This window comes from Canis lupus, chromosome 17 (genome assembly GCF_048164855.1).
Source record: "Canis lupus baileyi chromosome 17, mCanLup2.hap1, whole genome shotgun sequence".
Taxonomy (NCBI): domain Eukaryota; kingdom Metazoa; phylum Chordata; class Mammalia; order Carnivora; family Canidae; genus Canis; species Canis lupus.
In genome coordinates this window covers 55417563-55431569 of record NC_132854.1, presented here as the reverse complement: position 1 = coordinate 55431569, position 14007 = coordinate 55417563, and the positions used below count along the sequence as shown (strand labels likewise).

General features: G+C 38.0%; 1 protein-coding gene across 3 annotated transcripts in view; it reads right to left on the bottom strand.

Moving 5' to 3' along the window:
• Nucleotides 1-14007, bottom strand: part of GPALPP1 (GPALPP motifs containing 1) — a 51604-nt gene that overhangs the window by 23403 nt on the left and 14194 nt on the right. For 2 of the 3 annotated variants that reach the window (XM_072783015.1, XM_072783016.1), the window contains exons 2-4: nt 5040-5172; nt 4132-4242; nt 1115-1212 (exon numbers count right to left, since the gene is read on the bottom strand). In XM_072783015.1, coding sequence (XP_072639116.1) covers nt 1115-1212; nt 4132-4242; nt 5040-5112 — 282 coding nt within the window. In that variant the 5' untranslated portion in view covers nt 5113-5172. Of the gene's footprint in view, nt 1-1114; nt 1224-4131; nt 4243-5039; nt 5173-14007 lie in introns of all 3 variants that reach the window. The other variant, XM_072783014.1, reaches the window with a different exon arrangement.

Below are 14007 nucleotides of genomic sequence, written 5' to 3'. Positions count from 1 at the left end.
TGGCTGGATTATGAATGTCTTTTGAAGGTAGGAACAAGATTTGTTGGCCGATTCACTTCTGTGACTATGTGCCTGATACACTGTAGGTGCTCTATAAATCTCTAAGGAAGGAGTAAATGACTCTGACGTATATGGTCTTACCGCCTGCATTATATTTTTCTTAGTAACAACCTCAGTGTAACTGCTGATTTCTCAGTAGAGATGAACATACAAGAAGCTACTGTAGAATAACAGGCTGGACAGGTGATCTAAAGTCTTAAGAACTTGGTTTAAGGGGTGCTGGCTGGTTCAGTTGGTAGAGTGAGTGACCTTGATTTTGAGGTTGTGGATTCAAGCCTGAGTTGAGCGTAGAGATTACTTAAAACTAAATCTTAAAAAAAAATAAAAAAATAAAAAAGAATTAGGTTTAAGACTTGGCTTTGATAAGTACAAATTTCAATCTTGGGTAAGTTACCTAATTTTTATCATTTTTAGCATCTGTAAGATGGTGGATCATATCTATTACATAGAAAAGATAAAAATAATATCTCTCCATATATGGGGAAAAAGCATTACAAGTTATAAAGTACTCTACAAATCTCAGCTATTGTTAAGGGCCAGGCCTCTAACAAGAAAACAGCTTTCATATTTGACTCTAAAATCATTTGACCTATCTTTTCATAAAATGACTTAACTCCCAGCTTTGTTATATACAGGCACCAGAGCTGTAGAGGTAAGAGCTAATTTTATAGCAAAGATCATTGTCAACAAATTCCTCAGCTTTCTCTTTTTCAGGTCAAATCACAATTTTGTAAACTTTTCATCATGTTCTATTTCCTAGCACTTTAAAGCTTCTCTTCAAGGATGAGAAGCACAAATAGGTAACACCTTTGTCAACATGTTACTGCTTTGTTATTTGTTTAACATCTCAGTTCTGGGACAAGCTTTTGATTTCATCTATCTACCTTACAATCCTAGATTAATGTGAATAGGACTGCATATTTGTTACATTTGAACTAAGTGATTACAGTTATTATTCTATAATAATATAGAATATAATATAGAATAATATAATAATATAGAATAAAGTCTTGAGTTTGCTACATCTTATTCTTTAATCAGAAATTTTCCAAACCTCAGAGTTGAAATATGATGATACTTGTTGTCCTGGATCATCTCTGCCTTTGTCACTTTTCTGTGTAGATTTAATAAAACCGGGTGGTAATGCAGGACCTATTAACGGCCTGAAAAATAAAATGTACCATTACCATTCTCTCTGACTTCAAAACGCAGTTTTTAGAACAGAAGTTCACAAATATAACAAAAAGCCAAATAATAACAAATGTTGAAAATGAGAATTTTATTTAACATGATTTTTTTATAACCTATTTTTCCACTTAGTAGTATCTTAAAAATATCTGATTTTCTCATTTTTACTTTCTAGTTGTTAGTCAATGCTAAGATACTAAGCCAGTAATTCTCAATCTTTGTGGCAGTAGTGTTAAACCCACTTCCTAAAAGAACTACATTAAAAAAAAAAAAAAAAAAAAAAAAAAGAACTACATTAAATAAAAATAACAATTTTTTAAAAAGCCCTTATTAAGAAAAAAAAATAATAAAAGCTTATTAAGACTTAAAGCCCGTGGAGATCTTTTTCTATTTTGTGCTTTGGCTTTCAGTTTTTTTTTTTTTTTTTTTAGGATTTTATGTATTTATTCATGAGAGACACAGAGAGGGAGGCAGAGAGGCAGAGACACAGGCAGAGGGAAAGGCAGGCCCCCTGCGGGGAGCCTGATGTGGGACTCAATCCCAGCACTTTGGGATCACGACCTGAGCCAAAGGCAGACACTCAACCACTGAGCCACCCAGGAGCCTGGCTTTCACTTTTGATAGTCACTGTCCACCAACACACTCTTTAGAGGGAAAATAATTATAGTCAGAACTCCTTAAGTAGAAATTGACTTCTAAAAACATAAACAGTGCACGCAGACAACAGATGTTGGCAATTTATGGTTACATGTGCCATGGTAGTATAAAAACCTAAACGCTGTCCTCACTAGTAGTTTAATAATGATGTGGAGGTGTACAAGAATGAACATAAGTCATGTAAGAGACCTTCAGACAAGGGAAAAGGTGCTGTGCTAAACACATGTCAACCAGAGCACCTCTGTTTCCTCCAAACAACCCTAGTTGGGGTAAGTCACTCCATTTTCCAGGTGAGCAAAATAATGCCCAAGGACATCACAAACGAGTAAGTGGCAGAGCTAGAGTTTGAACCCTGGTCTCCGTGATGCCAAAGTTCATTTTCTTTCAAGCTGACCTACTGCCACATTTCTGAGGGAACTGACATCACTCCAAATGGGAGAGGTGTCTAAAATCTGGGTCTTAAAAAGAAAAAGCCTTACATCAGGGAAAAAAACAATAGAAACAAGATATTTTCTACTCTCTTCTGTGCTTTCAAGTTTCTTGGTCCTTTCTTTCATATGTGTTTTTCCCAGAGACATCACTGTGCCAGTATTACCAACCAACATGGCACTGAGCTGAATTTTCCAGGTTGCCCTGTGTTCAACTAGAGCCTCACAGACGAGGTTCCTGGCAGAGGAAAAACAGTACTGAGAGTCAGCAGGTGTGGGTTCTGATCCTGACCATTTAATAGCCAAAGTATAACTCTCAAGAAAGAAATTGCTGTGCTAATAATGTGTTTTCTTGAATGTTATGCCCTGGCAGTCAGCAAATTTTCTGCAAAAGGCCAGATAGGACATTTTAGGCTTTGAGGGCCATTTATGGGTCTCTTAGGCATGCCTGTCTTTGTTTTTTAAATGACCCTTTAAAGATTATTCTTGGCTTGGGGGCCATACAAAATCAGTAGTCTTCCCTATTAATTCTAAAAGGACCAAAGTCATGTGAAAATTGGAGCTGACAAATGCGATTACAAAGTTTGAATATTAAAATGTGTAGGGGGATCCCTGGGTGGCGCAGCGGTTTGGCGCCTGCCTTTGGCCCAGGGCGCGATTCTGGAGACCCGGGATTGAATCCCACATCGGGCTCCCAGTGCATGGAGCCTGCTTCTCCCTCTGCCTGTGTCTCTGCCTCTCTCTCTCTCTCTCTCTCTCTGTGACTATCATAAATAAGTAAAAATTTAAAAAAAAAATTAAAAAAATAAAATAAAATGTGTAGGGATGCCTGGGTGGCTCAGTGGCTGAGGGTCTGCCTTCAGCTCGGGGCATGATCCCAGGATTCTGGGATGGAGTCCCACATTGTGCTCCTTGCAGGGAGCCTGCTTCTCCCTCTGCCTATGTCTCTGCTTTCTCTCTGTGTCTCTCATGAATAAATAAATAAAATCTTTTTTAAAAAAAAGTACAATAGTCTGAGAAGAAGACTATATACTTACTTGGGGCAGGCATGATGAAAGAGACATACACACACGTATGTATATATATATATAAATATGAAATCTCGATCATCACAATAATTTTGAAAGCTACTTGTTAACCTATTTTTCAGATGGCAAATTTGAAGTACAGAGAAGTCAAATTGTTTAATGGGGCACAAAGGAATTGCTTCTTCTATCATGAAGTAACTAAGACAGCATCTGATTTTAAAGTCAAATACCACAGCCCCAGGTCTACCAGTCACTATGTGTGCAAAACCTTATCTATTTAAAAAAAGGCGGGGGGGAGAGGCAGCCCAGAGGGCGCAGCAGTTTAGCACCTCCTTCTGCCCAGGGCGTGATCCTGGAGACCCGGGATCGAGTCCCACATCGGGCTCCCTGCATAGAGCCTGCTTCTCCCTCTGCCTGTGTCTCTACTTCTCTCTCTGTGTCTCTCATGAATAAATAAATAAAATCTTAAAAAAAAATTCTCTAAAAAGAAAAAAGGAGAAGGAGGAGAACATTCCAATCAGTCCAATCACAAAACACTCTTGTGAGCATCAACTAAGAGATACGGAAGTTTTTATAAACTATAGAAGTATTTATACGCAATTAAATAACCATTTTTGTTATAGGAAATGACTACTTTTTCCTATGCATTTCAAATGTCATATAAATTTGTAAGTTAAACAACAATTTCAGATAACTCTTTAATGAATTAACAAGCACTAACTGAAATATTTAGAAGAGACAGGCTTGAACTATTTATTATACGTTATCACCTTGGAGGAGAATCATCCTGCTTTTTAAATCCAGGAGGAAGAGCTGGTCCAAAAAACCCTTCATCATCATCATCATCATCATCATCATCATCTTGATTTCTCCTCTGTTTTCTAAAAACACAGTAGTGCAATTTTATGCAAATTATTTCACAGAGACGTTTTAGGTTTTAAAGGAAGCATTAACTCCAACTAGTTGTATAAATACTGAAACAATAAATTAATCTTGCCCAATAAGAACAAATGGATACCACAGTAGATCTTATACTAACTTTTTCCTGGAATTTATTTTTGGCCGAGGATAGAGATTGGTTAATTCTCTATACCAGGAATACTGTATCACTTTTCTGTATTTTCTACATTGTTAAAGATTCTACTTGCTGAGGTTTCAGACAGTCTACTTGCTATATGTTTTTGAACAAAAAAGATAATGACTCTGGATTTTAATCTCATTCAGGAAGAGTTTTAAGTTGCTATTTCTCTCTTAAGATCTTTAAAATGTAACCAAAAAACTACCCAATACTAAACAAAGATTTCACTTCTTATTTACATGCACCTACGGTAAGTAAGGTAGTTAGAGGGAAACCATTCATTTACTTAAGCAAGAACCATCTACTGCATTAACATTTTTTAAAAGAAATGCTCTGGTTTACTTAGAATATGTAGTCACTTCAGTAATACCTTCAGGAAAATCCTTTCTCTAAGAATTTAATTGAAATTCTAGGTATCTCTACAGCTATCTACTACTAGGATAAATTTCTTTCTCCAATGTATAGCTCAACGAGGCAATACTGTATGAAAGGATTTCTTCCCATGCAGTAAAAATACAGATATGGTGTTCTCTGACTGGCTACCTGATCCAGCCAACGAATACTAGGTTTGAAGCTTGGTTTATCATTTAAGTGACTGACCTTGCCGTTGGACCAGTGTCATCTTCTTCAGATTCCTGATTTTCTTCTTCGTACAATGAACTACTGTCTTCATCGCTGTCGGAGGACTCCGAGCTACTGCTTTTATAATTAGGGGGCAGAGCTGGTCCTGCAACTAAAGAAAATTTCTTGTATAAGTCCTAACTAGCCACAACTATTTCAATGAACCCCCTTGCTGACATACTTTCTTTTCTGATCTTTTTTATTATCATTTATTTATTTATTCATGAGTTAAGACAGAGAGAGAGAGAGAGAGAGAGAGGCAGAGACACAGGCAGAGGAGAAGCAGGCTCCATGCAAGGAGCCCCATGTGGGACTCGATCCTGGATCCCAGGATCACACCCTGAGTAGAAGGCAAATGCTCAACCACTGAGCCACCCAGGCGTCCCTTTCTTTTCTGACATTAACAGCGTTCCCTGAATATCTCTTATTATGAACTTTTTAAAAAAAGATTTTATTTATTTATTTATTTATTTATTTATTTATTTATTTATTTATTTATTTGAGACACACAGAGGCAGAGACACAGGCAGAGGGAGCAGCCTGCTGGTGGGGATCCTGATGCAGGACTTGATTCCAGGACCCCGGGATCACAACCTGAGCCAAACAAATGCAGATCCTTAACCACTGAGCCACCCAAGCACCCCTTATTATAAACTTTAATCTTATTTGTTCCTGTTTTGTATGTGGTGGTTTTGTCTTTCTAACTCTAGGAAGATAGAAATCGTGTCTTATGCAGTATGAGATTCACAAAAAAAATTAATACCCAAACTTATAACTGTAACTTCCCTGACATCTTAAAATTTTTCCATTGGTTGCAACTTTGGTTGGTGAAATTGCCAGAATAGTTTTGTGACTTTTTGCTCTTTACAGACAGCATTTGATAGACAATACTTATGTTATGGTGCTAACCAAGCAACAAACTTGCTATTCCATACTCTAATATAGAGATAATCAAAACTATCCATTCTGGTTTCTTTTTTTTTTTTTTAAAGATTTTATTTATTTATTCATAGGCACAAAGAGAGAGGCAGAGACACAGACAGAGGGAGAAGCAGGCTCCATGCAGGGAGCCCAATGTGGGACTCGATCCCGGGTCTCCAGGATCACACCCCAGGCTGCAGGCAGCGCCAAACCGCTGCGCCACCGGGGCTGCCCTCCATTCTGGTTTCTAATTAAGAACCACCACTTTAAAAAGTAGCTTTACTGGCATCATCATACTTCTCAATTTTCTTTTTGAAATGTTTTTTTCAAGCAGAAACAAAAATTAGATCACTCTAAGCTCTACTGCTTACCGGTGGAGAGAGACCCAGAGAAGAGGATGAGGCTGCACCAGAATGGGGATGCCAGGGATGGGGGTGTGGTCTTCTGGACCCATTCACAGTGACTTACTCTCACTTTACAATTTAGCAAAATCACAAATTACCACATGATGCCACTGCATGATATCATGATGTCACACTTGTCTCTGTTGAACCTGAGAAGCAATGCTAAACCTCTACTGCCAGTTCCCAAGACTGGATGATTATTGCAATCTCAAAAATATTTTTTAAAAAAGATTCCAGGGCCCTTTCCACAGAGATTCTGATTTAGCTGACCTGGAGTAGGGCCTGAAAATATGATATTCCAAAGAGCTTCCCTGGTATGCTTTCATTCAATATTAATAACAGCAAAAGCTTGAAAATAATAAATAAAAGAAATAACATGTCTTGAGTTCTGATGTGCCTATGTACTTTTTAAAAAAAGTAATCTCTACACCAAACATAGGGCTGGAACCTACAACCCTGAGATCAAGAGTCATATGTTCCACTGACTGAACCAGCCAGGCACACTTCTATGCCCTGTATTAAGAAATTCACATGCAGGGGCACCTGGGTGGCTCAGCTGGTTAAATGTCCAATTCTTGATCTCAGCTCAGGTCTTGATCTCAGGGTCATGAGTTCAAGCCCTGTGTTGGGCTCCATGTTGGGTGTGGAGCCTACTTTAAAAAAAAAAAAAAGATTCACATGCCTTAACCATCAATTTATTTGATTCTAACAACTCTATTAGGGAAGTGTCATGATTTCTATCTTTGAAATGAGGAACCTTAGGCAGAGAGCAACTTGCTCAACTTCACACAATTAAATAGGAGAGTTGTGATATAAATCCAGGAGTGTGATTTCAGAGACTATACCCTTAGTTACTATAAACAACATTCAGCAAACAGTCAACATTCGTCCATCCAACAAATACTTGCTGAGTAAATACTTCCACAAAAACAACATAAAAAGTAAGCAAATATAAAGAGTGACCGTGAATATGTGGGAAAATAATTTTAAAGACACATGTCAGGGAAGGCCTCTCAGAAAAAAACAACATTTGAATGAAGACTTATATGGTGAGATGACAGTGGCCATCCAACAATCTGAGGGAAGAACATTCTAGATGGAGAAATAGCAATTGCAAAAGTCCTATGGAGAAAACAAGCTTGATATGCTTGAAGGACAAAAAGACTTGTGTGGCTAAAGTCAAGTTAGCAAAACAAGATGAAGTTGGGATAGTTTAAAGGGGCCAGACTGTATGCTTTGGAGTCAGACTCCTTGGCTTTCAATTCCAGCTTAGCTGGTAACCAGCTGTGTGATCTTTCTTTTCTTTCTCTCTCTTTCTTTAAGATTTATTTATTTATTTGAGAGAGAGACAGAGAGCCCGTGTGTGCACACACACAGCGAGGGGAAGGGAGAATCTGAAGCAGACACCTCCCACCCCACACTGAGCAGGAATCGGACATGGGGCTTGATCTCACAACCCTGAGATCACGACCTGAGCTGAAACCAAGAGATGGTTGCTCAACCAAATGAGCCACCCAGGAGCCCATAACATACTCTTGATCTATAAAATGGAGTTAATATTTCCAATATAACAAGTCTATTGTGAAGATTATGTTAACACATGCAAAGCATCTAACACAGTAGGTGGAATATAGTAAGCACTCAATACATACTGATATGAGATGTGGTAAGGAGTCTGGGCTTTAATAACAGGTAGTCACTGAGAGGTTTTAATTCTGGAGAGACATAATCTGAGTTGCTTTTTTGGATTCCTCTCTCACATTTAGGCCTTTCATCCATTTTGATTATATTTTTGTGTATCGTATGAGAAAATGGTCCAGTTTGACTCTTCTGCGTGTGGCTGTCCAATTTTCCCAACACCAGTTGAAGAGACTTTTTTCCATTGGTTATGCTTTCTGCTTTGTCAAAGATTAGTTGACCACAGAGTTGAGGGTCCGTTACTGGGTTCTCTATTCTGTCCCATTGATCTGTGTGTCTGTTTATGGGCCAGTATTTTACTGTCTTGATGACTGCAGCTTTTTTTTTTTAAGATTTTATTTATTTATTCATGAGAGACAAAGAGAGAGAGAGGCAGAGGGAGAAGCAGGCTCCATGCAGGGAGCTCGATGTGGGACTCGATCCTGGGATTCCGGGATCACACCCTGAGCTGAAGGCAGATACTCAACCGCTGAGCCACCCAGGCGTCCCTATGACTGCAGCTTTGTAATAGAGCTTAAAGTCCAGGGACTGTGATGCCACCGATTTTAGTTTTCTTTTTCAACGTTCCTTTGGCTATTTGTGATCTTTTCTGGTTCCATACAAATTTTAGGATTATTTGTTCCAGCTCTGCGAAAAAAGTTGATGGTATTTTGGTATGGATTGCAGTGAATGTATAGATCACTCTAGGTACCATACACATTTTAACAATATTGGTTCTTCTCATCCATGAGCATAGAAGGCTTTTCCATTTCTTTGTGTCTTCCTCAATTCCTTTCATGAGCATTCTATAGTTTTCTGAGTACAGATTTTTTTTGCTTCTTTATTCCTAAGTATCTTATGGTTTGGGGTGTAATTGTAAATGGGACTGACGCGTTCATTTCACTTTCTGTCTCATTGTTAGTCTATAGGAACACAATGGATTTCTGTGCATTGATTTTATATCCTGCTACTTTGCTAAATTCCTGTATAAATTCTAGCAATTTTGGAGTGGAGTCTTTTAGGTTTTCCACAGAGTATCATGTGATTTGTGAAGAGTGAGTTTGACTTCTTCTTTACCAGTATGGATGCCTTTTCTTTCTCTTTGTTGTCTGATTGCTGAGGCTAGGTCTTCTATTTCTTTCTTTTTTAGCATTATCTTATTTATTTGACAAAGAGAAGGAGAGAGCATGAGCACAAGTAGGGGGAGCAGCAAGCAGAAGGAGAGGGAGCAACAGGTTTCCTGCTGAGCACAGAGCCTGATGTGGGCTTGATCCCAACACCTGAGATTATGATCTGAGCCGAAAGAAAACACCCACCGGACTGAGCCACCCAGGTGTTCCAGAGGCTAGAACTTCTAGTACTATATGAACAACAGTTGTGATAGTGGATATCCCTGCCTGACCTTAGGGGGAAAACTCTGTTTTTTCCCCATTGAGAATGATATTTGCTGTGTGCTTTCCGTAGATGGCATTTATGATATTAGGGTAGGTTCCCTTTATTCCTACACTGTGAAGAATTTTAATCAAGAAAGGATGCTGTACTTTGTCAAATGCTTTTTATGCATTGATTGAAAGGATCATGTAGTTCTTTTCCTTTCTTTTACTAATGTAGTATATTACATGGATTGATTTGCGGATGTTGAACCACACTTGCAGCCCAGGAATAAATCCCACTTGGTCATGGTGAATAATCCTTTCAATGTACTGTTGGATCCTATTGACTAGTGTCTTGATGAGAATTTTTTTTTGATGAGAATTTTTGTATTCATGTTTATCAGAGATATTGTCTTTAATTCTTTTTGGTGGGGTTTTCGTCTGGTTTTGGGATCAAGGTAGTGCTGGCCTCATAAAACAAGTTTGGAAATTTCCTTTCCATTTCTATTTTTTGAAACAGTTTCAGAAGAAGAGGTACGAATTCCCTAAATGTGTGATAGAATTCCCCTGGAAGCCATCTGGTCCTGGACTCTTATTTGTTGGGAGATTTTTGATTACTTCAATTTCCTTGCTGGTTATGAGTTTGTTCAAGTTTTCTATTTCTTCCTGTTTCAGTTCAGGTAGTTTACACATCTCTAGGAATGCATCCATTTCTTTCAGATTGCCTAATTTGTTGCATATAGTTTCTTATAATTGTTTGTATGGCATATAGTTCTTACAATCGTTTATATTTCTTTGGTGTTGTTTGTGCTCTCTCTTCTTTCATTCATGATTTTATTTGGGTCCTTTCTCTTTTCTTTTTTTGATAAGTCTGGCCAGGGGTTTATCAATTTTATTAATTCTTTCAAAGAACCAGCTCCTAGTTTCGTTGATCTGTTCTATTCTTTTGGTTTCTATTTCATTGATTTCTGCTCCAATTTTTATTAATTCTCTTCTCCTGCTGGGCTTATTTGCTGTTCTTTCTCCAGTTCCTTTATTTATTTTTAAAAAGATTTATTTATTCACGAGAGACACAGACTGAGAGATAGAGGCAGAGATACAGGCAGAGGGAGAAGCAGGCTCCCTGCAGGGAGCCTGATGTGGGACTTGATCTCGGATCCTGGGATCACTCCCTGAGCCAAAGGCAGGCGCCCAACCGCTGAGCCACTCAGGTGTCCCATCTCCAGCTCCTTTAGATGTAAAGTTAGGCTGTGTTTTTGAGACCTTTCTTGTTTCTTGAGAAAGGGTTGTATTGCTATATACTTCCCTTTTAGGACTGCCTTTGATTCTTCCCAAAGGTTTTGAACACTTGTATTTTCATTTTCATTTGATTCCATGAATTTTTAAAAAATCTTTAATTTCCTGGTTGACCCTTTCATTCTTAGTAGGATGCTCTTTAGTTTACATGTATTTGAGTACTTTCCAAATTTCTTCTTGTGATTGAGTTCTAGTTTCAAAGCATTGTGGTCTGAAAATATGCAGGGAATGATCCTAATCTTTTGGTACCAGTTAAGATCGGGGTTGTGACCCAGAATGTGGTCTATTCTGGAGAATGTTCCGTGTGCACTTGAGAAGAATACGTATTCTGTTGCTGTAGGATGGAATGCTCTGAATGTATCTGTGAAGTCCACAGGTCCAGTGTGTCACTCAAAGCCCTTGTTTCCTTGTTGATCTTTTACTTAGATGATCTGTCCACTGCAGTGAGTGGGGCATTAAGGTCCACTACTACAACTGTATTTTAATTGATGTGTTTCTTAATTTTGTTATTAATTGGCTTATATAATTGGCTGCTCCCATTTTAGGGGCATAAATATTTATAATTGTTAGATCTTCTTGTTGGATAGACTCTTTAATTATGATATAGTATCCTTCCTTATCTCTTATTAGTCTTTGGTTTAAAATCTAATTTGAATCTGAAATAAGTATTGCCAGTTCAGCTTTCTTTTGATATCCATTAGTATGATAAATGGTTTTCCACCCCCACACTTTAAATCTGGAGGTGGGTTTAAAGCAAATGTCTTGCAGATGGCCTATCAATGGTTCTTGCTTTTTTATTCAATCTGATACCCTGTGTCTTTTGATTGGGACATTTAGCCCATTTACATTAAGAGTAACTATTGAAAGATATGAATTTAGTGCCATTGTATTACCCGTAGTCACTGTTTCTGTATATTGTCTCTGTTCCTTTCTGGTCTGTTACTTTTGGGCTTTCTCTTTGCTTAAAGGATCCTTTTAAATATTTCTTGTGGGGCTGATTGGTGATCACAAATCCTTTTGTTTCTCCTGGAAGCTTTTTCTCTCTTTTCTATCTTGAGTGAGATCCTAGCTGGATAAAGTATTCTTGGTTGCATATTTTTCCTCATTTAACACCCTGAATATATCATGCCAGTCCTTTCTGGCCTACCACATCTCTATGGATAGTTCTGCTGCCAGCTAATGTTTCTACCCTTGTAGGTTATGGATCTCTTGTCTGCTTTCAGGATTTTCTCTTTGTCTCTGAGATTTGCAAGTTTCACTATTATATGTCAGGGTGTTGACCTATTTTTATTGATTTTGAAGGGGGGGTTCTCTGTACTTCTTGAACTTGAATGTTTCCTTCCCCAGGTTAGGGAAGTTTTTCATTATAATTTGCTCCAATATTATCTTTCCCCCCCCCCTTTCCTCTTCTTCTGGAACCCTATTTATTCTAATATTGTTTCACTTCTTGGTATCACTTATCTCTCGAATTCTCCCCTCGTGATCCAGTAGTTGTTTATCTTTTTCTTGGCTTCTTTATTCTCCACCATTGTCTCCACTTTTATCCTCTATATCATTAATCCTCTCTCCTGCCTCATTTATCCTAGCAGTTAGAGCCTCCATTTTTTTATTGCATCTCATTAATAGCCTTTTTGATTTAGACTTAATTAGATTTTAGTTCTTTTATTTCTCCAGGAAGGGATTCTCTAGTGTCTTCCATGCTTTCTTCAAGCCCAGCTAGTATCTTTATAATTGTTATTCTGAACTCTAGTTCCAACATCTTACTTATATCCATAATGATTAGGTGTCTGGCAGTCATTACTGCCTCATGTTCTCTTTTTTGAAGTGAGTTTATCTGTCTTGTCCTTCCTGCAGAAAAGTGGTAAATTTGCTACTTGTAGAGTTGCAGCTATTCTATCCTCAGCTGAGTTTTCAAGTGTTCAGAATGATTTGATGGCTACCTAGTTGAATTCGTAGGACCAGAAGAAACTAATTTCTCCTATTCCTCTGCCATCTTGGACTCCAGCCTTTTCTCTATGTAATGCTCTTCTCTAATACGTGGAAGACTAAGAGGGAAGTAGGTTTGGAGGAAAAGTCCAGAGTTTGTTTTCCACATCTTTTTCTTTTTAAAGTTTATTTATTTAAATAATCTCTATACTCAACATGGGATTCGAACTCATAACCCTGAGATTAAGAGTTGCAAGCTTTTCTGACTCAGCCAGCGAGGCACCCCAAGAGTTTGTTTTTCATATTTTAACATGCTTACTAAACATGTCAGTGGCACTATCAGTGGTACTTGGGTAAACTGGTATAAAGCTCAGGGGAAAAGTTAGGGCCAGTTTTGAACACCTGGTCTATTTCTGAACATTTTTTCCTATCTCCTCTGAATTTATTTCTATTGAACATATACACAATTCACGGTAAATTGGCTTAAAAATCCAAACTTTTATCTTAAAAAACTTGATGCATTTTTTTCAATATTCTTCTATACATCATTAAATAAAGGTAGGAATTTTAGAACATGCTAAACTAGTAATATAGCACGCCTAGAAAAGATTAGACAGCAAATAGAGGAAAACATTAAGAATTAAGGGATAGGATCTGTATCTCCAATTTCTGTTCACTCAACCAGCTCAGTGGTTGAGTGTCTGCCTTTGGCTCAGGTTGTGATCCCAGGGTCCTAGAATTGAGTGCTTCATCAGGCTTCCTGCAAGGAGCCTACTTCTTCATCTGCCTGTCTGTGTCTCTCATGGATAAATAAATAAAATCTTAAAAAAAAAAAAAGATTGAATAGATAGTATGTGTTTCCCAACTATACATGGAGATCATACCTGACTTGCAAGTGTAATGAATAATGTCTTTACTAATTTCTAATTATCTCTTTGTTTATATTAATTGCCAGAGAAAACACCTTTTAGACTATAGTAAGAAGGGGAGGATACCACCTTACATAAATACCCCTTTCTTCAAAATTCTAGAGGTCAGGGATCCCTGGGTGGCGCAGTGGTTTAGCGCCTGCCTTTGGCCCAGGGCACGATCCTGGAGACCCGGGATCAAATCCCACGTCGGGCTCCCAGTGCATGGAGCCTGCTTCTCCCTCTGCCTATGTCTCTGCCTCTCTCTTTCTCTCTCTCTCTCTCTCTCTCTGTGTGACTATCATAAATAAATAAAAATTAAAAAAAATTCTAGAGGTCACAGTTTATCATCAAAATATTGGAGGAATTACATTTCCCTTCCATAGTGATTGGTTCTTACATCTTCCTCTTCACTCTACATATTAAAGAGAATATATATATT